The sequence below is a fragment of the Tiliqua scincoides genome, chromosome 2 (genome assembly GCF_035046505.1).
Source record: "Tiliqua scincoides isolate rTilSci1 chromosome 2, rTilSci1.hap2, whole genome shotgun sequence".
NCBI lineage: Eukaryota > Metazoa > Chordata > Lepidosauria > Squamata > Scincidae > Tiliqua > Tiliqua scincoides.
In genome coordinates, this window is record NC_089822.1 from 126,709,977 (window position 1) to 126,733,655 (window position 23,679).

Sequence of the window (23,679 nt, forward strand, 5' to 3'; positions counted from 1 at the left end):
ACCTCTACTCAGACCAGGACAACTCTAGCAAGATTGGCTTGCCCAGGGACAAGCCCATGGGACTTGAACCCAGCAGGATGTGGTTCAAGTTCAGCTTGCAGGTTGCAACTGTACACTAGCTTTTATCCATGAGTTCCCTTAAGAGACATCCCCTAGAAACAGTTGCCTAGAGAACATCCTTAGATTGTGAAGGATGCTGCCTTTGTATAAATCACTGCAAGAGAGAATTAAAAAACAGTTCATAATAAAACACTGGTGTAGCCCAATGGATAAAATGGAGAGAGATCCTAGCTCAGCCTTTGGCCAAGCCCCAGTCTCTCTTGCCTTCAGTTGCCCGCTGACAGAACTAGAACATGAATGACCAGCATTATTGCAGGAGTATTGTGAGAGTGAATAAGGATTGCAGAACTCATTGAATAATAGCATTTTCTGCATATAATCATGCAGCTGAAACCTATGGGAAGTCAGTGTAAATGGAATGTTAATTATATCAGAACTAATTAACATATATGGTTGGAACAAAAAGCAAAGCAGTTGCCATGGAAGAACCTGCTTGGTATAAGTTTGCGGTCAGCAGCTAACTTTTAATGACTATATTTTGAATAAGGGCTGGAGAGGCCAGCAGTAGGGGAGATTTGACTCCCCTACTGAGTCTGTCCAGCTGATACACAAGCAAAGGGCTCTTTAGGCCCCTCTCCCAAACAGCAGCGAAGAGCTCTGTTAGAGCTCCTCCCCCTAGCTGCTCATTCCTATTTATAAGAGCATAAAAACATAAGAAGAGCCCTGGTGGATCAGACTAACAGCCCATCTAGTCCAGCTTCCTGTATCTTAGGGCGGTCCACCTTGTGGAGCACACAAGACAACAAGATACCTGTATACTGTTGCCACTCCCTTGCACCTGGCATTTGCCTGCCTCTTGGCTTGTGGGCATTAGGAAATAGCTGAAAATGCATTAAAAAGGGAAGAATCTGCCTAAGCTTCTGTTCTTGATATACATTGGAGGAGGTGGAAGGGCCCTTTCCCATGTCTAGGCTCCCATGCAGGGAAAAAGCAGCTGAAATGTGTACTGAAAGGACAGGGGTTTTAATTCTAATTAGGGACTGTGTTGGGGGACAGTTGGGGGCCTCTGCAGGATGGATGCACAAACATACCCCAGGATGCGGGTTCCAAGTCCCAGGCTTCAGCCCTGGCTATGGTAGAGGCCTATTCCTGGAAATCTCACCTCACTGCAGTCTGTGGTTTGCACTCCTGCTGTTTAAAGAGCTTCAGTGGGTGGGTGATCAGGCCTAGGCTGTGTTGGGAACCTCTGTGCAGAACTTGTTCCCTCCAGATAGTCATCTGGTTCTCTTTGTTTTCACCTCCAAAATATATTTGAAAACAGTCCCCTTTTAATGTGTGTTTGCTTCCTCTTTCTGTGTGGTTTTTTTAATCTCTTTGTCAAATGTGTCAATGAACACGTTTTATGATAAAATAATGTGACTAGTTGCATTTTGTGTTTTTTATGTAAGCTCCTAGACTCATACTGTATTCTTAAAAGGGCTGAGAAGGGCAATCAGTGAGTGCAAGATTGGGGACAGGATAGGAAGAATATGGCTGTTATGGAATCAGATGTGGTTATTCTTAAGTGGAGAAAGGGAAGTGTGACTGTTTATCAGTTTTTTAAAAAACTAGATCCATCCCTGTACTCCATTATATTTCAGCTTTTGCTGGCTTCATTTTGGTTATTATGGGCTTCGTTTTCTGTAGATCTGTGTTCCAGGAGAATGACTATGTAAAGGCAGGTACACATATGAATGTTCTGATTGCACTTCCCTTCATGCCATCTCAAGCACAGTACTTTTCACCAGACATGTTCACATGATCCATTACAACAAGTCATTAAGCCATGTGGTGTACCTGCATGTGTGTAGTAAGCACTAGTCTATGGTTGCACTAGGGGCTGCCTATGGAGCCAACTTTCTGTTTATGAGCCAAGAGCCTGTTCTGCTCATCACATGTTTAGATTTCCTCTCCTCACTCTGTCCCAAGGTGCGTTGATTGTTGCACGCTCCTTTTCAGTGACTAATGGAAGATGCTGCCTTGGAAATAGATGCCTTACTCAGCAGTTAGGAAAATGGGAACTACAGTATTCTGAATCATGACACTTTCCATAATTGTCCCTTTAACTGATGCCCTTGGGATGCTGAGAACTTGGTATTCTGAGATCTCCCACCCAGTGGTCTATCAGAGCAGTTTTACACTTTTTGGGCAGCACCCTCATTTGCCATGGGGATGCTGGTAAGCTACATTACCAATACATTACCAGTATCTGTGTATGTACATCAGGGAGTTGTATCCCAGTCATGGCTCTGGAGTATGTATGTGGGCATAGATGCTGAAGTACATGTGACTTTATGCTTGCTGCAAGAAACACTGGTATAACAACTTTGTGCCTGCATCAAGGAATGATTTCCAGGTAAAACACAGAACTGCTTGTTATCCAATTTAACATTGAACGGCCCTGTGGAAAACACAGACCATTCATGACTGGCAGCAGCTACATGCCTGATCTCGTCTGATCTTTGAAGCTAAGCAGGGTCAGGCCTGGTTAGTACTTGGATGGGAGACCACCTAGGAATACCGGGTGCTGTAGGCTTATACCATAGTCTTTCGAGACTGAAGGTTGCCAACCACCATGAAAGGAGAAATGAGCACTTTTTACAGCAGTGCCAGAGACTGAACATGGAAGCCTTTGCATGCATCCAGAGCAGGTGCTTTACTACTGAGCCATAGGCCCTCTTCAGTCATGGGACCTGAGAATGATCTGGGGACACAAACTGCTGCTAAAATGACCTCTTATAAAATTGCATGGGCAACCATTGCTTTATTGTGTTAGTTGTGTGCTGCTATGGGCTGAAGAATGGCATATAAATATGAATATAAATGTCAGTAAATAAAATGCAGCATTCTGGCCAGTGCCTGAATGGGAAGCATCCTGCCTCAGCTCAGTGTCTCTTGATGGGAGAACTGGGGGTGGGAGGGCAATACAAAAACACTGCAAGCCTGATTTGCATGCCTGCCAACTCAGAAACAAAAGTCCCTGCCTGAAATAACCCCAACATGGAAAGATTCAAAAATAGCCATGTTTGAGAAAGCACTATTGATGTGGGAAATCTTTCACACAAGTCTCTGCCCACATGAAATTGGTGTGGCAGAATTGCCATCTCAAGCCTCTGTCTACTATCTTCAGAGAAAACATACGAAGCTGCTTTATACTGTATCTTCACACTTGCCACATATTGCCTGCTGTAATTGGCAACAGGTCTTCAAGGTCTTTGACAGGATTTTTCCTAAATGTGCTACCCAGGACTCTTTTAACTGGGGATCAAGCCTGCTACCTTCTGCATGAAAAAACTGCTGCTCTGGGCCTTCCTCAGCTTTGGATGGGGGAGTTTTCTTACTAATGCCAGTGTGGATAATCACTTGGGGTCATTGGCCTAATCCCAAAACAATTAATCCTTTAAGCACCTATAAATATATAATACCAAAATATCTACACTGGCTTCCATTGCAAATATAAAAGAAACATGCTTATCTAACGAACAATGGATCTAGTTAGATGGAAGAAATGTCTTTTAAGGAAGAGCAGTGCTTTCTGACCAGCTGCTAACACTGTTGATCAGCTGTTAGGTGCTTGCTTCAGCCAGCTGTTTACTGTTACCAGCTATCACCACCAAAGAGTTGATCAGTGCAAGTGCTGAAAATCATGAAAGCATGTAACCTACTTGGGAGCTAGCAAGCTTGATATATATGTGTGAGCAAAATATGAGTACAGAGCTGGAAAAAAAAAATCAAATTCCTGGATAGCAGCAGCATCCAGTTTTTAGGGATCTGCACTGACAGATTTTTTGCACTGACAAGTTTAAGTTGTCAGTGCAACCAGGCACCTGGGTTTTAGCCCTAAACCTGCTGAAATCAGTGAACTTAAATTATTATCCTGTCCACAACAATGCAGTGTGTATCATAGTTAAAATGAAACAATCTGGGACCTATAGTAATAGGACCTTTAAGGGAGGTTGGGGGTGGAGTGGCAGGAGAGGGCTTTGTTGTATGTTCTACCCCAATTGGAAAGCGGCAAAGTATAATTGTATACTCCCCCCTCATTTCCTTACAGACTCTTAGGGTTCTAGGGGTGAGTTATGAAAGCCATTTTTTTTACTCCTTTACCTCTCTCTGTTCCCTGCTGCCCCCCCCCCCCAGTGATTTCTCCACTGCTCAAGGCTTGTATTCATTCACTACCAACTGGCACCATCCTTTGACTGAGGATTACCATCCAGGAAAGAGAATTGCTTGGTGTTTTATGTTGGGTTGAGTAGGGTTAGAGTGTCGAGCTTTATCTTCCATGTTGTGTGCCATGCTGTGCAAGGGTTCACTTCTAGTATCTCCAGCTAAGAGGATCTTGAGAGTGGGAAAGGTCAAAGCTCCTGCCTGAGATCTTGGAGAATTGCTGGACTGACATTTGGGGAAAATAAATACACCCCCCACCCCCATTTAACTTATTTTTTAAAAAATCATTTTTATTGTCGGTTTTGTAAAGAGGCTCTAAAGCCTTCTCCACAGACCCCTAGAAACATTTCTTTATTCATGGCATTTATATCATACCCTTTCTCTAAAGAGCTCTTGGGGGGGGGGTGAACGTGATTCTTCCCACCATAGCTGATTTGTCCAGGCATTACTGACATGCTTCAAAAATATCTTTACAATGGTGAGGGCTGGAAAATTTCTCTCTAGTTCTTTTTAATGAATGCTTGGATTCTTAGGACATTGACTTGTGCCCCCACCATTCCCTGGCTTTTCTGCACTCCTGAGGACTCTCAGTCTACGTGTTGCTTTGCTTATAGGGAATCTGGTACAGTATAATAAGGTATTATTATAAGAGTGGTTGCAATGTTACCACCTCGCCCTAGGCTTCTTGCACTTGTTTGTTTATTGGAGAGTTGTGTATAAAAGAAGGGTGTGTTTAAGAGAGAGAGAGAGAGAGAACCAAATACACAAATGGGCTACAGTAGGGCAGTGTAGTACTTTTATTGGAATCTAAGCACTGAGTGGTTAAGGAGCAGACTTCCTATAATGTGCAGTTACTGTTATGAGCTCTGAAATCTGAATATTCATGGTATGATTATCGGTGAGGTGGGGATGCCCAGATTTGTTTATTGTAGGATCACTTTGTTTATTGTAGGATCACTGGCGAGGACAAGAGACCTGTAGACTGTGGGGACAATGTAGGCTGGTTATCTATTGTAGCCCAGAGGAGCTGGCGAAGTGCTGTTTGCAGAAGGAAAACAAAGGTTGTGCTGAAGCCAGAACTGGGAGATGCTGCAGATAGTGGGAAGGTGACTTGGGGAGGTTTGCACCCCCCTTTGTTCCTGCCCACTCATAAGAGCTTTCCACTGTAGGACCTCTAGAGGAGGGGGTGCAGGACTAAAAGGTGCACCCCCCCTCCCCAAGATGAGCTTTTCTAACCTATGTCTCCTCTGGGCAGGGTCATTCCCCTCTTCCCACCCCCAGGGAAAGGGATTAGGTTACACAGCTCTGGTAACAATTCCAACCTGTTTGGCCTGGAATGTGACTTTTAGGGCCTTGTCACAGGAAATTCAGTCTGTGTTGAAAGCTAGAATTGCAAAGGGTTTCATGCCTTGCCTGGGTTGGGGGTGGTGGAGAGCTGCTGTTGGAGCTGAAGGAGCACTCTCCAGGCGTTGTGGGTCATGGCAAGGGCAAGAGGCGAGGAGTTTAGGGCTGGAGCTTTGCATTTTTACTCCTTCCCAGGCGAAGTTGTGACAAGCATTGCATGGTGATACCTATACTGTAACAGTGGCTGCCTGAGAAGGCAGTGACCATGTTTTCCTCCCCTTGCTACCTACACCAGGCCTGACTCAGAGCTTGGCTTAGCACCTCTGTCATTGTCTCTCTACCTCAGTTCCTCCTTTTGTAAAATAAAATGGAAATAACTAAGACAAATTCCAAAAGAGGAGGTCTCTTGTAATTAGTCTGTGGAACTCCTTGCCACAGGATATGGTAATAGCATCTGGCCTAGGTGCCTTTAAAAGGGGATTGGACAAATTTCTGGAGGAAAAGTCCAACACGGGTTACAAGCCATGATGGGTATGTGCAACCTCCTGATTTTAGAAGTAGGCTACCTCAGAATGCCAGATGTAAGGGAGGACACCAGGACGCAGGTCTCTTTTTTGTCTTGTGTGCTCTCTGAGGCATATGGTGGGCCACTGAGATACAGGAGGCTGGACTAGATGGGTCTTTGGCCTGATCCAGCAGGGCTCTTCTTATGTTATATTCTTGTGTTCTGTTATGAGCGCACACACCAAATTCTATTTGGCACCTTATAGACAAACAGATGTCTTGTGGCACAGTCTTTTCATGGATTATTAGAGCATGATTAGGGCTGTCGTTCTAAAACACTAGGAAGAAAACCCCGCTGAAGACAGCAGAGCTTACTTATGAGTAAACAATCATGCACAAAAGCATGATGAGCCAACAGGCACATGGTGGGAGGTGGTAAAGACAAAGGTATGCCTCAATGGGTGACACACTATTTATGTAGAATTTTATTATCTTTCCTGTCCAATTGTGGGAACTGGAAACTTTTAAACTTTAAAAGAAAAATAAATTAAATCTGATATTGAATGCTCTCTCTTAACACTTAGAATTGGTCAAAAATGTTCTCCCCCTTTCCCTCTGCAGCGGTGGAAACCCAGAGCACAAGCTCGGAGGAGATGGTGCCCAGCTCTCCTTCGCCACCCCCACCCCCTCGTGTCTACAAACCTTGTTTTGTTTGCAATGACAAATCCTCCGGTTACCATTATGGGGTCAGTTCCTGCGAGGGCTGCAAGGTGAGTGGAGGGAGCTTCTTGGATTGTATAGGACCTGTTTTCCAGCTTCTGAGGCCAGAGTATACTTTGCAGCTACTTGGTGCTCTGTCTGGCTTCCTTGCAGCCCAACTTGCCCAAATCCTGAGTTCAGGCAGACTTTCATGCCTGCAACTGTTCCACCAGGAGGGTGTGGTTGGCTGCTTCACCCAGCCTTCCTTCTCCAGCAAAAGAATGTTGCAGCAGAGAATTCCAAGCTGCATGCCAAAAACCCCAAACAGATTATGCAAGCAAGATAAAATGTGCAAAGCAAGCAAATGGATGCTGACTGATGCATCCTTAAGTCCAGTTGTAAAATGCTGGGATTTTAGTTGCAGAAATTCTGCATATAGTTTTAGCACAGAATTCTAGCAGCCCAGCTCTCATTATAAAAGAGCTAAGCCAAAGTCATAGGCAGGTATGCCCAAATCCAGGCAAATTTGGGCAGGTATGCCCAAATTTCTGAGCCTAGGAGGTTGGTTGCTAGCTGATGGGGCTGGAGCCAGTGCCGGAGCTGCCTGACCTCAGACTGCCTGCCACTGCCAGAGGATGGCATTGTACACCCTGACTCCCTTCTCTGACTACTATGCATGGAGTCTGCTTGTAGCCCGCTGTAGGACTTCTTTGCATCTGTGAGGTCCCACATTCAGGCCCTGGCATCATAATAATTGGCATTTATGGACTTTCAAGGTACTTCACATACATGGGCATTGTGGAAGTAGGCTACTTGGAGAGAAGCCTGCTTGGAGCTGCTGAGGTGCTATGCTGCCACTTGACCCTCTAATCTGTCTTTCTCCATGACTCTCAGGGCTTCTTCCGCAGAAGCATCCAGAAAAACATGGTCTACACCTGCCACCGGGACAAGAACTGCCAGATTAACAAGGTCACCCGCAACCGCTGTCAGTATTGCCGTCTGCAGAAGTGTTTTGAGGTTGGCATGTCTAAAGAAGGTGAGTACCTCCACTGGGGCTTGGATGTTGGAGGCATTTGGGGAGATATATGTGTTTTCTCCCTCTCCTGTGCCTAATGTAAAGCTCATATTAGGGTGATCTGCTCCTACTTAAAATGACATTAGCATCCACAGTGTACTGCCCTTCATAGAACCTAGAAGTGACATGGTCCTAACCCTGGAAGTCAGTAGAAGGGTGGCAAAATGTGAGAAAGGGTTAGAGCAGGGTAAACTGGCAGCAGGTAGTACAGAAGAGGCTGCAAAAGAGCTTTGTAGGAGTACGGTAAGCAAAGAATTGATAGTAAATAAGCATGAAGTAGACAGAGTAGATAGAGAGGGGAAAGATGACATTAGGGCCTTTCAGATGCATCAGTTTTATTCTCTTCCTGCTTTTTTGATGTGGTTTGTTGTACATGTTTATTTTAGATTGAATGCTTGTGGGCATGGATTGTGAGTACTTACTTGGTCGGTTTTATTTATTTCAAGATTCATATTCCACCTTTTCTGCATAAATCATGATCAAGATGGCCATCTCTAAAATAAAAGAATCAAAACAATTAAATTAAAACAGCAGTATTAAAAACCAACAACCAAAGTCCAACTCATTAAAGGACAATCAATAAAAACGGTGGCAAAACAGAAACGTTTCAAATACTCAAGTTAAAAATGGGCATAGTGAGAGCCTGTTGTACCTCTCTGGGAAGGGCATTCTGGGGTTATGGTGCCGCTACCAAGAAGGCTCTGTTTTTGGTATCCACCAAATGAACCTCAGTTTAGGTAAAGCAGGACCTCTGATCTAAGGGCTCTGGGCAGGTTTATGTGACATGCTGGTCCCTTTAAGGTCTCAGCTTGACTCTGTCTTGCTTAGGCTGCAGTCACCCTGCTGGGGGAGATTGATTATTGAAGAGGGTCAGCTGGTTTGGCTGGATGGTGAGTCTGTAAAAGAGTTTTGGAATAGAAAGGGCAAGAGCTCCATTATTCTCTGGTCATCTCGAAAGATAAGGTTTTTTATGTTCCTTGCTTTAGTTTTAATACTAAAGCATGTAAGTAAAAGTATGCTTTCTCTGTCAGTGTTTTCAGCTGCCTTTCTGTAAACATAGATCTGGGTTTTAAACTGTTCTAATAAATAGGATTACTTTGATATCCCTGAGTGGGGCTTTTCTTCCTGTGTTGTGAAGGAACTAAGCACTCTGGCTTATGGTCAGTGCACCCCAGGGTGGGGTACAGGAACATGAGGGTAGGAAGTTCTTGAGCTAGCCTGATTCCAGGCCATTTTGGATTTTAAAGGCCAAACTAGCACTTTAAGTGGAGTTAGAAACAAATCAGCAATCAATTCAGCTACATAAAATTGGTGTAAGATGGGTTAAACATCCTGTTCTCAGCAATGTTCTGGTAGTCATATTTTGCTCCAATTGTAGCTTCTGAACCATCTTTAAAGGTCACACGCTTGCTTTAAAAGGGACACACCACTGCTTCTTTGAGAACTATGAGAATCATACCTTTCCTAAGAGGGGCGGTAACAATCTCTGCAACTCACCCAGAGCCCCTGCCCTTGCTATAAGCCAAGGAGGGTGCTGATCAGGACTCAAAGTTGTTCGCCTCTGCATCCACCTGTTGTAGATGAATAGTGATGTATATACTGTAGTGCTATTACAATAATTACAGAAACAAATCCCCTGAGTCCCTGTGGTTTTGTCATATTCACCACATCTTGTGTGAATATGCAGGCAAAGTTGGACCCACATGTTTATGTGTTCCAGGCCTTCTCTAAATCAGCTAACCAATTCTGAATCTGAAACTTAATTATTTTAAGGAATTGCTTGTGCTATAGTTATGTATTGCATTTCTGTCCTTCCCTTCCCCTCATAAGAACTTGGGGAGATACAAATAGCTCTTCCTCCACTTCTCTTTAGTCTCACAAGAAACCTGTATCTGTGAGATAAAAAGGTTGGAGAGAGTGACTGGCCCAAGATTAACTTTGGGGATTTGAACCCAGTTCTTGGCATCCCTAATCCAACACTCTGACTGCTAGGCCATGCTGACTCTGCATATGAGACTTCCTCAAGCCCCACCAGCTTCCATCACTATGAACTACATTATGCATGAGATGCAGAATTTTTGTATCTGATCCTGTGTTGCTGAGTTACAATCGCAGACATATCTGTCCTGCTTAGAGCTTCTGAGGTATCTTTGGTTCCTGCAGTCTAGAAACTCCTGCCTAGCCACCTGCTTTCCATATCTGGTTTCGCTGTCACATTTTGTTCCATGGTAGCTCTTTTGGATGGATTTACCCTTGGAGGAAAACATTTGGGAAATGCTCACCTCAGAAACAAAAAGCCATGTGGTTCTTTCAGGAAAGATGCATGAGCAGGAGACTAAATACTTGCCATTCCTCTCCCCCCCCACCCCCCTGAAAAAAATTGTGTCAGTTTTCTGTTCTAATGAAATGTTTTCCCCGCATAATCCTCAGAGGGAAAATAATTCTAGAAGCGTTCCTGTGGAGAAAAAAAAGTGCACTGGAAGAGGTACTTTGGTCATTGCCGCGTCAGGTGGGGGAGTATGCCGTCCCTTTAAGAGTGCTGTCAGCTGCTCAGCCTTCCCAGAGACAGAGTGCCTCTCAGTGGCTGTTGCTTTTACTCCCGACTGCTAAGGCATGTCTTAGCGATGGCCTGGGCCAGGGCTCACATTAATCACCATCTCTTTAAGAGCCCCTAATTAGGAATGCCTATGTCTCAAAAACTGGCAATTTATTTCCAAGGACCTGTCACTTTAAAGGAAGGGGGGGGAAGAATGCTATCCCAATGGGTTGTCACTAAGGAGACAGGAAACGGATGGCCTGAGGGATTTGGGCCAGCGGCCCCTCCTCCCTTTCCCTCCATATCCCATCTAGACTCAAATGTGGATGGGGCAGTGGGATCCAAGTGCAAGGAAACAAGAACAGTTTGGGGAGGGTGAGGAGCTTACCCTCTCAGCTAGACTGATTCCATTAAATCCTGTAGCTCCGCAACTCCTCACTGTAAATCTTTGCAACTTGAAAGCTGAGACTTCAGTGTTTTTATTGCTGGGAAGGCAGTTCAGAGGGGGAAAGTCCCCCAAGGCAGTGGATTGTGGTGCTCACCCTGCCATCGGTATGGCTTGGCTGGCAGTAACCCCCACCCCCCTTCAGCATTGTGCTGACTGTGGCTATAAGTGTATATCCTGCCGATTGGTGTATCCTGTTCCCAGATCCCTGGCGCTTTATCCTGGGGTGAACAGGAAGGGCAGCCTGGGAAGGCTCAGGCCAGCGAGAGTGCACACGCAAAGCCAGGACTCTCAGTATGGGAGGAGTGCCTGCAGGGTTGGGGAGGGAAGGAGACTGGTTCTGCTGACACCTTTTGTTGTGGAGGGAGAAAGGGGTGTCAGTCTTTTTCCCTTCCCCATTAATGCATGCATGCCAGCCTAAGATCCTTCTGAGAAATCATAGCAGCCAACTCCAGCTTCCTTGCCCAAGGGGTACTGGATCTGGGTCTCCTGTGTGAGACATCTGGAGTGAGTTGCTCCAGCAATGCAGCTGCTTTCTCAATTGCGGCAAGCTGTGCTCTGGTTTTCATGGGTTGATCTGTGGGGCACTGGTGCCTTCCTTTGCAGAGTGTGTCACAGAGCTGGAATGGAGTAAAAGACCATCTGGCCCAACCCCCTGCCACTATTTTCTCACTTTTCTTACTTCACCACCTCTCTCTCTCTCCCCCCCCCCCCTTTGGCAGTGAGTATCAAAGAACAAATTATGCTAAATGAAGTTTTGCCCTGCATGCTTTAAAAGTTAAAAAGGCAGATTTGTGGCCAAACTGTGCACACAGTTTGGCCCTGTGTGCTTTTTAAAAAATAAACTTTAAATAGTTGGGGGATCAGAATTGGGTCCATAGTACAAGGAAAAAGGGTACTTAAACTTCTCCCTTCATGCAACAACCATGATGAAAATCAAGGCTCCCAAAGTTGCTCATTAAAGAAATGAGAGCTTCCCTCCTGGTGCTAAGAGCAGCTTGGAGAAGGGCATTTTTGTTGGGATCAAGGTGAGGTAGAAAAGGGTTTGGCACCCCCTTCCTTCAATCTATGTTTCCAATTATGATCTGGCAATCCCCTCCACCTGGCTACTGAAGGGTTTTTTTAAGCTTGGACTGCTCATGCTGAGTTAGACCATTGATCCACCTAGCACTCCAGTAATTCAAATAGGAATTATTTGTTGTACTGGAGATGTCCACTATCGAACCTGGAACTTTGTGCATGCAAGCATGTGCTCAAACCACTATGGTCCTTGCCTTTGCTTGTTTAATTTAGTATGTTGTTTGGCCCTGAGTCTGCCTTCATGACTGGTAAAGTGAATTATAATCCTCACTGAGAAGGGGGGGGGGAGAGAGAGAGAGATCCACCAGTAACCTCTCATTTAACTACTCTGATAATGAATACAAAAAGCTAGTTAGAGTGTGGAGGGTTACTAATCCAAGTGTCTGGAATATCTTCCATTCCCTGGCTCCATAGTCTTAATCAGTGACAGATTAAACATTGCCATAATGCACCCACACATTTCTTTTTGTTCTAAACTACCATTTTACTACTCTTTAACCAATCTGATATGGTATATAAGAGGGTGGTTAAAATATACAAAGACAATGAATCCTCACTGAGTTGTTTTTAAAAATCGCCTGTAAGATCCATAGGGTTGATAGTCTTTTGCTTCTTTGGGACTTGTATGTGTGGTAAATTTTTGTGATATTCAGGATTGATGAAATTAGTTTATACTCCCAAGATAATTTTGGTCAGTTCCTCAGTTAAGCTAGGGACAAACTATAATTAATCTCAGGTAATCTTTCTCCAGTAGTCGGCCTGTCTCCCATCTTACACAGAACTTCAGCTGTGTCTTGAAGATTAGGCTTGGAAGTACCAGAGGCAAAAGTCAGTTTTACCTCTTGGTGCAGCAAATGGGTTGAAAACAGTGGTTAAAGTCAGACTGGCTTTCAGGCAAACACTCGCTCTTCTTCACTGGTACAGGCAGTAAAAAGGGGACCCCCAGGCCTATTCAGAAATGGTGACAGGCCACCATCAGTGATGGACACTTTGGCTTAGCCTCACTGGTTTGCATCAGAGCTTACACCAGACCTGTTCAACTCATGAGCCACCAAACTGCAAGCAGCCCACTAGCTGCTATATATTGTAGCCAACTCAAAAAGTCTCTTGTTTTTACCATCTGCTTGAGACAGCAAACACAGGAGCAGGTGCATATGTGTGTCTGCATCAAGCACCTGGCTGGCCACAATATACTTCTGGTGAGTTGCATTCAGCTCAGCGGATTGCAGATTGTACAGGGGATGGCAATCTCCTGGCCTGTGGCTGGAGAAACTGTGACCTCAGTTATTGTTATTCCCCAGAGAAGTGGTCCTTGCTGGGTAGTTTGAGCTACATCCCCTCCCCCCCCCCCCCCCCGGCAGCCTGTTTCAACAGCGCTATGGATCTCTATCCAGTTGGCTTGGTTGTTTGTTCCTGTTTTCCTGTGACTGAGCACAGCTCTCAGGGCTTTGTTTTGACAACTTGGTATATATTTGGGGTTGGGAAATTCAACTCGCAGCCCTTGAGAGTATGGGGATAGTGTTAGTAAGTAGTGATACTGGAGGTAGAGACCTCTCAATACACTGTTGCCTTCTGATCCCAAGTGGGCTAGGCTTAGCGTGCGGGTGGGTGGGTAGTAGGGTGATGTTTGTTAAGGGTGACTTCACAAAAGGTGTACTGAAGGGGAAAACTGTACTAGTTGAAATTCTTCCTGCCAAACATCTGGGAAGGCACAGGATCACCTTTTGAAGGCAGGCAGCAACAAAGAGGTGCTGTAGTGGTTAGCAGCGTGACATGAGCTTGAAACTTACCAGTACAGATCTCATCTAAGCTACATACTTACCAGATGGCTACTATTACCACACCCTCTGACCTGTTGCCCCAGAGGCATGCAGCAATCCCAGGGGCCCACTGTTTTTAGTAGTGCAGTTCTTTCACCATGTATGCTTAGGATACTGTGTCTTGAGGGCTGAGACTAAGGTGTGACAGCCACTATAAGCTGCCAAGAAGAGTGTAGGGGCAACAGTGATGGGAGGGAATGCATTGGGAGAGTTGCTTAGCTGTTTGAGGAGGCCTCTAAGGCATGTCATGACCCATGGGCTGCATGTCAAAGAGCAGGGTCTAGGCAGCACTCTCTCCCCCCCCCCCCAGTAGATGTGTTTTGGCCCGGAACTGAATCCACTATGATCTAGGGATGCTTTGGCAAAACTGCCTCCACCTTATGGTATGATTGACTCCTCAGCAGATATCAATGAAACCCTGAACTTCTTTGGAGCTGACATGGTCAGATTGCAAGACTGTAAGTGTTGTCAGACCTTTTTGAGAGCCATAACATATCCCTCTTCCCTCATTTTTCCCCTTCTCCGTTCAGCTGTGAGGAATGACCGCAACAAGAAGAAAAAGGATGTAAAAGAGGAGGTGGTGGTAGATAGCTATGAGATGACACCAGAGCTGGAAGAGCTCATCCAGAAGGTCAGCAAGGCCCATCAGGAAACCTTCCCTTCCCTCTGCCAACTGGGCAAATACACCACGGTAAGGGCTGTGCGCTCTCTCCTGCTGGTCTGCGTTAACCATGCAAAGAAATACATAGTGGGGAGTGCTGTGCTTCTTTCTTCCCAGCTATGTCCACACCAGCCCATCTTCATGTTTGTCCCTTGATGCATTTGTTCCTCTGTTGTTTGCCTCATGAATCATGCACATTGCACCAAGTCTTCACTACATTCACTTTCCCACAGTAACTGGCCATTTAGGGAACATGGTTCTCATCCCGCTCTTGTTCCAAAACAATACACATTCCTACATTCTCTTCATTTAAAAACCATTGAATTTGTGCACATTTGAAAAAGGTCTAAGGGCAGGCTTGAAAATTTGACTCTGTGTGGATATGCAAATAATCTGAGTAGTGAATCTGGTTTAGAAACCCAGTTGCTGCATTTGGGGCAGACGTACATTCGTCTCCAGATGGAGATTGTCTAGAGGTGAAACCTGATAGTCTGCAGCAGAAGTTGGATTTATACAATGCTAATTGGATGGTCTTTGTGTCATGAAGTCTATCTCCCTTCTTTGATCAGGTCTGTGTGCAGCACTGATTGGCTGGTCCATCTGCCAATCACTAAACAACATCTCAGAGCAATTTTTAAAAGATAAGAACCAGTGTTAAAATATTGTAGTGTTAAAGGCAAGTGAGGGGAGAGAAGACAATGGGAGGAGAGAATAGAGAATGGTTAACATGATTTAATAATATTAAAATAAAAACAATTGTATTAAAGCCATAATAAAAACATATATGGCTAAAACTGTTTTAATTGGGATTCCATATTGCAAGTTGGGGCTAAAGGTGGGTTGGGAAAAGTTGACACTGTTCGCTCCCAGCCTTTGTGTCTTCCAACAATGGTGCTGTGAGGGAGAAAGCAGGAATGTTGATACAGTCCAGAGTCCCCCACAATCCTAATAATGCCTGATCCCTCATTCTCCCCTCCAGAATTCCAGTGCAGATCACAGGGTACAGCTGGACCTGGGATTGTGGGACAAGTTCAGTGAACTGGCCACCAAGTGCATCATCAAGATTGTGGAGTTCGCCAAACGCCTGCCAGGCTTCACCACCCTCAGCATCGCCGACCAGATCACCCTGCTCAAGGCAGCCTGCCTGGACATCCTGGTGAGGAACTGAGCCACCACAACCAATGGGAGAAGGGAGGGTGAGAAACAGAAGGCTGTTGCTGGAGTGGGACCACGTACAGTAGGTTCTGCTTTAAATGACAAAACGTGAAAGTCTGTGTCAAGGTAGCCTGCAAAGTGTCCAAAAGATGCAAATTATGCATATGCTTAAGTAATGGAATATATTTGTCCTGAGTCAGACCATTGATCCTGCTTGCCCAGTGCCATCTTGCCCTCTCATTAGCAATGGCTCTCCAAATCTTTCCCATCACCTGCTACCTGACTGGGTTTTTTCTTTGGAGATGATTATTGTGCACTGACCTGCAAACCTTCCCTATTTGCTTCTGCTTATGAAGAGGAGTGGCCAAGAGTTAGGCAGGACACTGAGACCCTACCCCTTGTGCACCAGAAATGCTGCTTAGTTCCATTTCTGGCTGCTGAAACATCAGAAGTCTCAAACACTTCAAAGTATCTCACTGTAGCCCTAAAGACTAAGAGCCTACTTGAAAGGATACTGAATTCTGTAACTTACACAGAATTGCAACATTCACATGACCCTGTATGTAGCCTGCCCACCCTGTTGTTAGTGCTCAAGTTGAAGGATACCCTTGCATCATTTCATCTTGGGCGCAACAGCTCTGTGAGAGTAGGCTACTGGTGTGCTCATTTTACACATCATGTTGTTGGCAACTTCAGCTGGAATTTCTGTAATGCTTTTTATATGAGGGGTGCTTTATAATTCTTGAACCTTCCTGACCACCCTCTGAGGTCATTAGGTCATAAATAGTTCTACTGCACAGACGGCCAAGACAGATCTTCACCCTCCTGAGTTAGTTTGTAGTTGAGCCAGGATTGCACTTTTCTCTTTCACAGATGAGTTCCATCTTTGGTTGACGTGACTGGGCCGTCTTCCTTTGGGAATTCTTGTTCCTTTAAGAGTGCTCTCACTGGGTTCAACTAGGTTCAGCTTCCCCATTAGCAATGACAAGGAGCCCTTGAATTGTTCAGAGTATGGACAGTTTAGAAGAAGTCTGGCCTGCTGAGTTTAATAAAAGAAGTTTCTCTCTGTGTAGTGGCCTTGTTCAGTATCCAAGAGAGAGCAAAGGGCACTATTTAGATGGGTGATGGATACCTCAAGAGTGGGCAGGGGTTTGTGTGTGCACATGTGTAAGGGCAAAATTAGATGCGACAATGGCAGAAACTGCCTCTGCTCTGCCTGTAAAATGTGTGTGTGTGTGTGGGGGGGGGGAATCTAACAGCCCAAGGAGTGTGCAAGAGAAGGGTGCTGTCCTGTGCCAAATTTCCTCTATTCCCAGCTTGTTTCAGGTATCAGAGTCAGGAATTGAAAAGTGCTTGAAACAATGCGCTGAGTGGAGGCCCGATGCTGTTTCAGCACCCTTCTTACATGTACTCACCTTGCCTGTTAAAAGACCTATCCCACCCTGCCTTTATATTTGAATGTGGCAGATATGGAAATGATAATGACCCCATCATATATATATTTGGCCCTGAGTGGATTCCTCTGTTTCAGGTACTCTTTGTATGGCCAACTTATCTGTAACCTGCTCCCTGTTCCATCCTACAGATGCTCCGTATTTGCACCCGCTACACTCCAGAGCAGGACACCATGACCTTCTCAGATGGGCTGACCCTGAACCGCACCCAGATGCACAATGCTGGATTTGGGCCCCTCACCGACTTGGTATTTGCCTTTGCTGGACAGTTGCTGCCCCTTGAGATGGACGACACAGAGACAGGCCTGCTAAGTGCAATCTGCCTCATCTGTGGAGGTAACAGCCATGTGTTGGCTCTGCAGACTTTAAGCCTTTTCTCCCCAGCTCAGGTTGGGGAGCCTTGAGAGGTCTGTGATATTCACAGATAGAATGCTATACAAGCATGTCCCACAGAACTGCTCTAGAGACTGGGAAGGAATGCTGGCTATCGGTATTGCCTTTCCTCCGGGTATAGGGCTAGGGCAGGGGTTCCCAAAGTGTGTGTTGTGGCCCCTCCTGTCTGTTCTCCTGGGCACCTCCATCTTGGATCTCACAAGATTTTGCAAAATCTAAGATGGTCGCACCTGGCTGACCTGGGGAGAAGAGGCTGTGGCGGGTGTCATGACCCAGGTAAGTTTGGTCTAGGGACAATGAGATAATGATCAGACCTGAATCTTGGAGATAGGGCAGATTAGAAGTTCAGTCAACAATCAGTGAAGTATACTGTGGTTTTCTCAAATAAGCAGAAATTGACTATTATGTAATCCACAATAGTCCTAACTTCCTTTTTGTTTGTATTTTGCTCTTGCAGAAACTGGGACTCACATGTTTTGATAACTGGTCAGGGAATGGGAAGGAAGGTTGCCGGTGGCAGGAGCTGTGTGATGGGGCCAGATTTTGAGGAATTAATGGGAGCTAGGATTGGTTGCCTAACCACAAACACACATATTTTATAAATTCATTTCTTTGTAATACTTTTGAATCACCTTTCCAACTAAAAGCTCTTAAGGTGGTGCATATAGCGAGTAAGGCCACGCGCAATTCAGATTAAGATGGCGTTGTAAACTATAAGACAACGTTATAACGTAAACCATAATGCTGCATGTCTTGTAACAGTGGAGACTCAATTCACAGAGAGAGTCTTGGAGAAAAGTTCTTCCACTGCTGTCAATGGAATGATAAGGGTGGGTGAGGATGATGATACTTTAAGTTATTTCATGGAATACACATGCATGCTGATTCTGAAACTGGAAGCAGGCACACATGTTCCAAGAGGGACATGGTTGTATGCTGCAGGCAAACAGGTCCTGAGGAGCATGGTGATATTGACAGGATTGTCTCTGTCTGGCCTGGCATGCCACAGTCCACTCATGGAAAAATGGGGATGGTGAGTAGGACAACAGGTACAGTCACAACTGACATAGGATTATAAGCCTTGCGGTGTGGAGTCTGACCTCCTGATGCAATTGGAAACCCTATCCAGGCTCTCTCCGCCGTTGTAGACTTCTCACATTTGCTTCTACAGCTTTGAGGACTAGCATCTTGGTCTCATCTGAGGATGAAGGCTGAGATTTCTAGACTATGACTGAGTTTCTGAATTCCATGTTGTATTTTTCCCCACCCTCTGCAATGCAGTAATTGCCATTCAAATGTGCCTAACCTGCATGCTTCATATTCCTCTCTTCTCCATAGATCGAATGGACTTGGAGGAGCCAGAGAAAGTGGACAAGCTGCAAGAGCCGCTGCTGGAAGCACTGAAGATCTATGCTCGTCGACGTCGGCCCAACAAGCCTTACATGTTCCCCCGTATGCTGATGAAAATCACTGACCTACGAGGAATCAGCACAAAAGGTGAGCAACAAACCACCAGCACTGCTCCATGAATGCAGGTGCACCATGCCTTGTAATCAAGAAGCACATTCATGCTATTTTCTAAATAATAGTTTCCACAGAAATATTGTAATGTGTGAAGAAGCCTGTAGTGGCCCTATCATAATTGTAGAGTCTGAACCTGAGCATCCTAGTTGTAATGCTGGAAAATTTTGGAATGGCTTTTGTGTCAGGAGTTAAGCCAGTAGAAGTTATTGGGAGTTGTGGCGAATGCAGGGAGAGTGAGATCATGCGTCTGCGTATCTATATATGAAATACACACGCCTCACACATTTCAGAGCCAAACTCTGTACTTCAAAACAGAGTTAATTGAAAAAGACTGATAATGGAGAGCAGGACATAGAGAAAGGGGTGAGCAGACACCCAAGGATTAACTTTTTTGGTACATGACCCCCCTGAAGTCTGCCAACTGGAACCAGGTGCAGAATGGGGACTTTGGGCTGAGGAGCAAGTATGCACTTTGAATTAAGAGTCAGGGCCTATGCCACTTCTTGGACCCCTTTGTGCAATGCCTCAGCTATGTCTTGGCTTCAAAGTGCATGGCCGCACAGATTACTGAGAACAGTTGTTGGAGTGTCTGCAAATTCAGCCCAAAGTTTTATTTACAGTACCATACATTAAAGTCTGCTCCTGAGTGCCTCCAGGCTTGCTTTGTATCAATAACCGGACTTGGGAGGGGGTGGAAGTCCTTTAGTTGCTGCTATCACTGAATGATTGGGAGTCAGAAAAACTTGCAGATCTTCTGCAAACAACTTGGAAATCTACTGGTAGATCCTGATCTATCTCCTGTTCACCTCAATGCTTGAGTGGTGTTCTCATTTTCCTGGTGTTGCAGAGGAAGTGTTTTGCTCCTTGGCTCCTCTGCCCATATTGTGCTCAGTATGGGTGGGGGGCTTGGAATCCCAGATATCTCTGGTTCCTTCCTATTTGTGATGTTGAAAAAATCATGGAGCACAGCACTTCCTCTGCAGAGGAAGCAAAATGGCAGTGCTAAAACAAAATGCCAGTCTGGCTGTTCCATAAGAACATAAGAACAGCCCCGCTGAATCAGGCCAAAGGCCCATTTAGTTCAACTTCCTGTATCTCACAGCGGCCCACCAAATGCCCCAGGAAGCACTCAAGACAACAAGAGACCTGCATCCTGGTGCCCTTCTTTGCATCTGGCATTCTGACACAACCCATTTCTAAAATCAGGAGGTGGCACATACATATCACGGCTTGTAACCCATGATGGATTTTTCCTCCAGAAATTTGTCCAATCCTCTTTTAAAGGCATCTAGGCCAGATGCCATCACCACATCCTGTGGCAAGGAGTTCCACAGACCAACTACATGCTGAGTAAAGAAACATTTTCTTTTGTCTGTCCTAACTCTCCCACCTGTCTGTCCTAACTTTCCCATTCCAAGGGTGATGAACTGGGTTCCACCTGCAAGCTTCTATCATTGCGCTAGAATGTACCTACACTGCACTCCCAGTAAGAAGCTTGCAACTTTAGTGCCCCAACTGCCGTTGTGCATGGGAAAATCTACAATGCAATCACTCTTATGATCTCTGTTGATGGGGCATTCACCTTTGTTTGTGCCTGACTCCCCCACTTTCTGTGTCTCAACAGGGGCAGAACGAGCCATCACCCTGAAGATGGAGATTCCTGGGCCCATGCCACCACTCATCCGAGAGATGCTGGAAAATCCTGAGATGTTTGAAGAGGATTTGTCACAGCCCCCACCAGTGGCAGAACCCCCCAGCTCTGAGGAGAGCGCAGCTGACACCAAGAGCCAGGAGGAGACCCCCTAGCATCTCAAGAGAGCCAGGATCTAGGCCAGGAAAGGCCAGGAGAAACCCCTTCTACATGTATCTCCTCCGTCCTTCCCGTTGCCCATTTCCTCTGGAACTCTGCACTTGCCTTTCCTGGTCTCAGCTGTACATTGGAGTTGGATGTAATGGCAACGGTCAAGACCAACTAGGAGGCATATATGCCCCTCTCCTCCGCTGTGTTTGGTGACTTGGGGTGGATGTCTCTTGCCTTAACCTTTTCCTAAGGGGCCTTGGATGCATACTCTGAAGCCTTTGCCCCCAACCCAAAGCTTTGCCAAAGTCCCAGGCTGCCCATCCTGTTGAGTTGGGCATGCTTAAGCCAAATATTGAGGACCTGGGAAAGCCCCCAAGGGGCTTGGAGGCTCTCCCTTTCAAAATGGGTGGAGCTCCAAATGTGCAATTCCCCTGCCTGTGGGAAAAGGGGCACTTCAAGAGCCAATAGAGACTCTCCAGCACATGGGCCCTATGCAATGGTCACAGCCACCTCCCTCTAACCTAGTCCACAAGCTGGGAATAAGCTATATCCTTCAGCTTCTGAGCTGGGAACCCAGGCACCCAGGACACTATTTATTCACGTCTCTGAACACAGAGGGATGCAATGCCTCCCAGCCATCCCTCCCCTCATACATGAATGGAACTTAGACCAATGATTACGGGGTATGGAGGAGAGCGAAGCTGGGACTTCAACACGCAGACCCCTCTGCCCTCTCAGAAGTTTTCTTTTTGTTTGGGGGGGGATGGGTTATTAATAACCATCTCTCATGGGTTCCAGTGATATGTGGATTTTTTGAGGGAGGTGAGTTGGGGGGATGGGGAATGGGGCTTCTTTTTATTAGCTGTATAAAGTGCTAATGTTTTGTTGTTTGCGGGCAGAGATCAATCCCAAAGCGGCGTGGGGGGGAGGAGGGGTTGCAATCTTCCCTGTTGCTTCCTCAGGGTCAAGGGGGGGATCAGAGTGAGGAGGCTGCATCTGTTCTTGCTTGGGATGCTTTTGACCCTGGTGCTATGCATTCTGGGAAACAGACCCCCAAAGGACACTAGATACCAAAGATAGATCAAGGATAGGGTAGAGGTTAAGGGTGCAGAGCTGCAGACTTGAACCTGTTTCCTGTCCCTCAGGGCCCCCCCTGACTGCTCTCCCCTACCTGAGAAGCCAGCTGCCCTGTCCAAAGATGTGGGGCACTGCTCACCTTAACCCGCTTTGAGCTTTTGGAAAGTGTTTAAAATAAATAACCCCCCTTTGTTTCCACAGCACTTTGATGAAGGGGAGGGGCAGTTTACTTCTGCTATAGGCAACTTTGCCCCTCTCCTCTCCCAGCCTAAAGGAGACTATTATTGCTCCACATCAGCTTCACCACCAAAGTTTTGATGGACCAAATAGAGGTACAGCAAATGCAACCCTCTTTCTTGTACTAGAGAGTGAAAGACTTGCCGAAGACTGTTTTGTTTTTTTTCCACTCTGCTCCTAGCAGTATGAAACCCAAACACTACAATAGGAGACCTTTGTATCATTGCCTTTTGCAGCTGCTATTCCATCTCTCCCACCCTACCACAAGCCTTCATCAGGTGGGGCAGGCAGACCCTTTTGCTGTGTAGACCCAACTGCATCACAGCTGAGGTAGGCATTCGCCCCATAGCTGTTTGGGCTAGGGGCAGAAGGAGTTGTCCACCTTTTTGCCTTTTCTGCTGTTATGGGGTGAGAGCTGAAGGTGCTGCTGCCCCCAGCTGGCCATGAATGGAGCAGCACTTTTGGTGGGTTTATTTATTTGCCTTTGTTTACACCAGGGGATGGGTAGCATAGGAAACTGTCCCACGTGTGCACCAGAGCAGGTGATGAGGGGTAACAGTACCCCAAGGAATAGGGGTTCTGCTGAATTGTCTTGGCTTCCTCCCCAGTCATTTTAAGCTGCCAAAACCTTTTAAAAAAACAAACCTAGGCCTTAAAATGGGGTCTGTTTGCTGGGGGTGGGGTGGGATGGAAAAGAGGGTGAAGCCCTTCCTTCATGTTTACAGACCAGTTTTCCATGGTATTTTAAAGGAATCTCTCCTGCCCCTGCACTCCCAGTCGTGCCGCAGAAGAGGGGACTTTTCTATTTTTGCAAAATAAAGTGATGGAAACCCAAACCTCTCCTTTGTCTCCTTCACAACCAGAATGTGATTTGTGTCAAAAGTTCATGGATGGATAATTCATGGTCACTGAGTGCACAGATAGGGAGTACCCATGGTTTTTCCTGGGACCTACCGTCAGAGGCAGAGGGTTGACATGATCACCACTTGTGTATCAATCCAAGGTTGGACCATGCACCAAGTGAGGAAAGGGGTTGCATCATGCCTGCATTCACACACCCTTCTTGAAAATATGGATGTGATCCATATTTTCAAGAAGGGTGTGTGAATGCAGGCTATGTGATAGCCATATCAGTGGCAAGTTTTTCTGGGCCCTCAGCGACCTCATTTTGCAGGACCCTGTGCTCGCACAGGATCTCCAAGTCTTCTCCCTTTCCCATGCAACTGGGAGGCAGAGAAGGTAAACGGAAGGATTTTCCCTCCATTCTCCTAGGGTTCTCTTGACCTGTCCCATAACCTCCATTGTAAGCCACAGTGACAGTGTGGGCAGTCTGGTGGGGAGATAACCCAGTTGTTGGGGGGGGGCAGGGTAAGAAGGGCTGTGTGATTTTTGCGTAAGCAGTTCTTCATCCCTGTTCCTTTGGGTCAATTAGTGTGCTCTCCAGAAAACAGGGTCCCTTGTCATAGGGATGAAGGAAGGAGGCAGGATTTGTACAAGATTCATGCTGGAACACACCCTGTCCCGTCCCGTTCCCCCCACTAATCCCTCTTCAGAAGTCAAGTTCCTGGAGAGCAAACAAGCAACCCAGAAATATGCAGCTGCTGCCAT

General features: G+C 46.0%; 1 protein-coding gene across 2 annotated transcripts in view; it reads left to right on the top strand.

The window, feature by feature from the left end:
• The window catches only part of RARG (retinoic acid receptor gamma), a 71,352-nt gene extending 49,792 nt beyond the window's left edge, over window positions 1-21,560 (top strand). For both annotated transcript variants that reach the window (XM_066613297.1, XM_066613298.1), the window contains 7 exons: window positions 6,736-6,884; window positions 7,708-7,849; window positions 14,300-14,460; window positions 15,410-15,586; window positions 17,171-17,375; window positions 18,771-18,929; window positions 20,581-21,560. In XM_066613297.1, coding sequence (XP_066469394.1) covers window positions 6,736-6,884; window positions 7,708-7,849; window positions 14,300-14,460; window positions 15,410-15,586; window positions 17,171-17,375; window positions 18,771-18,929; window positions 20,581-20,762 — 1,175 coding nt within the window. In that variant the 3' untranslated portion in view covers window positions 20,763-21,560. The remainder of the gene's footprint in view (window positions 1-6,735; window positions 6,885-7,707; window positions 7,850-14,299; window positions 14,461-15,409; window positions 15,587-17,170; window positions 17,376-18,770; window positions 18,930-20,580) is intronic.
• Window positions 21,561-23,679: the final 2,119 nt, after the last annotated feature.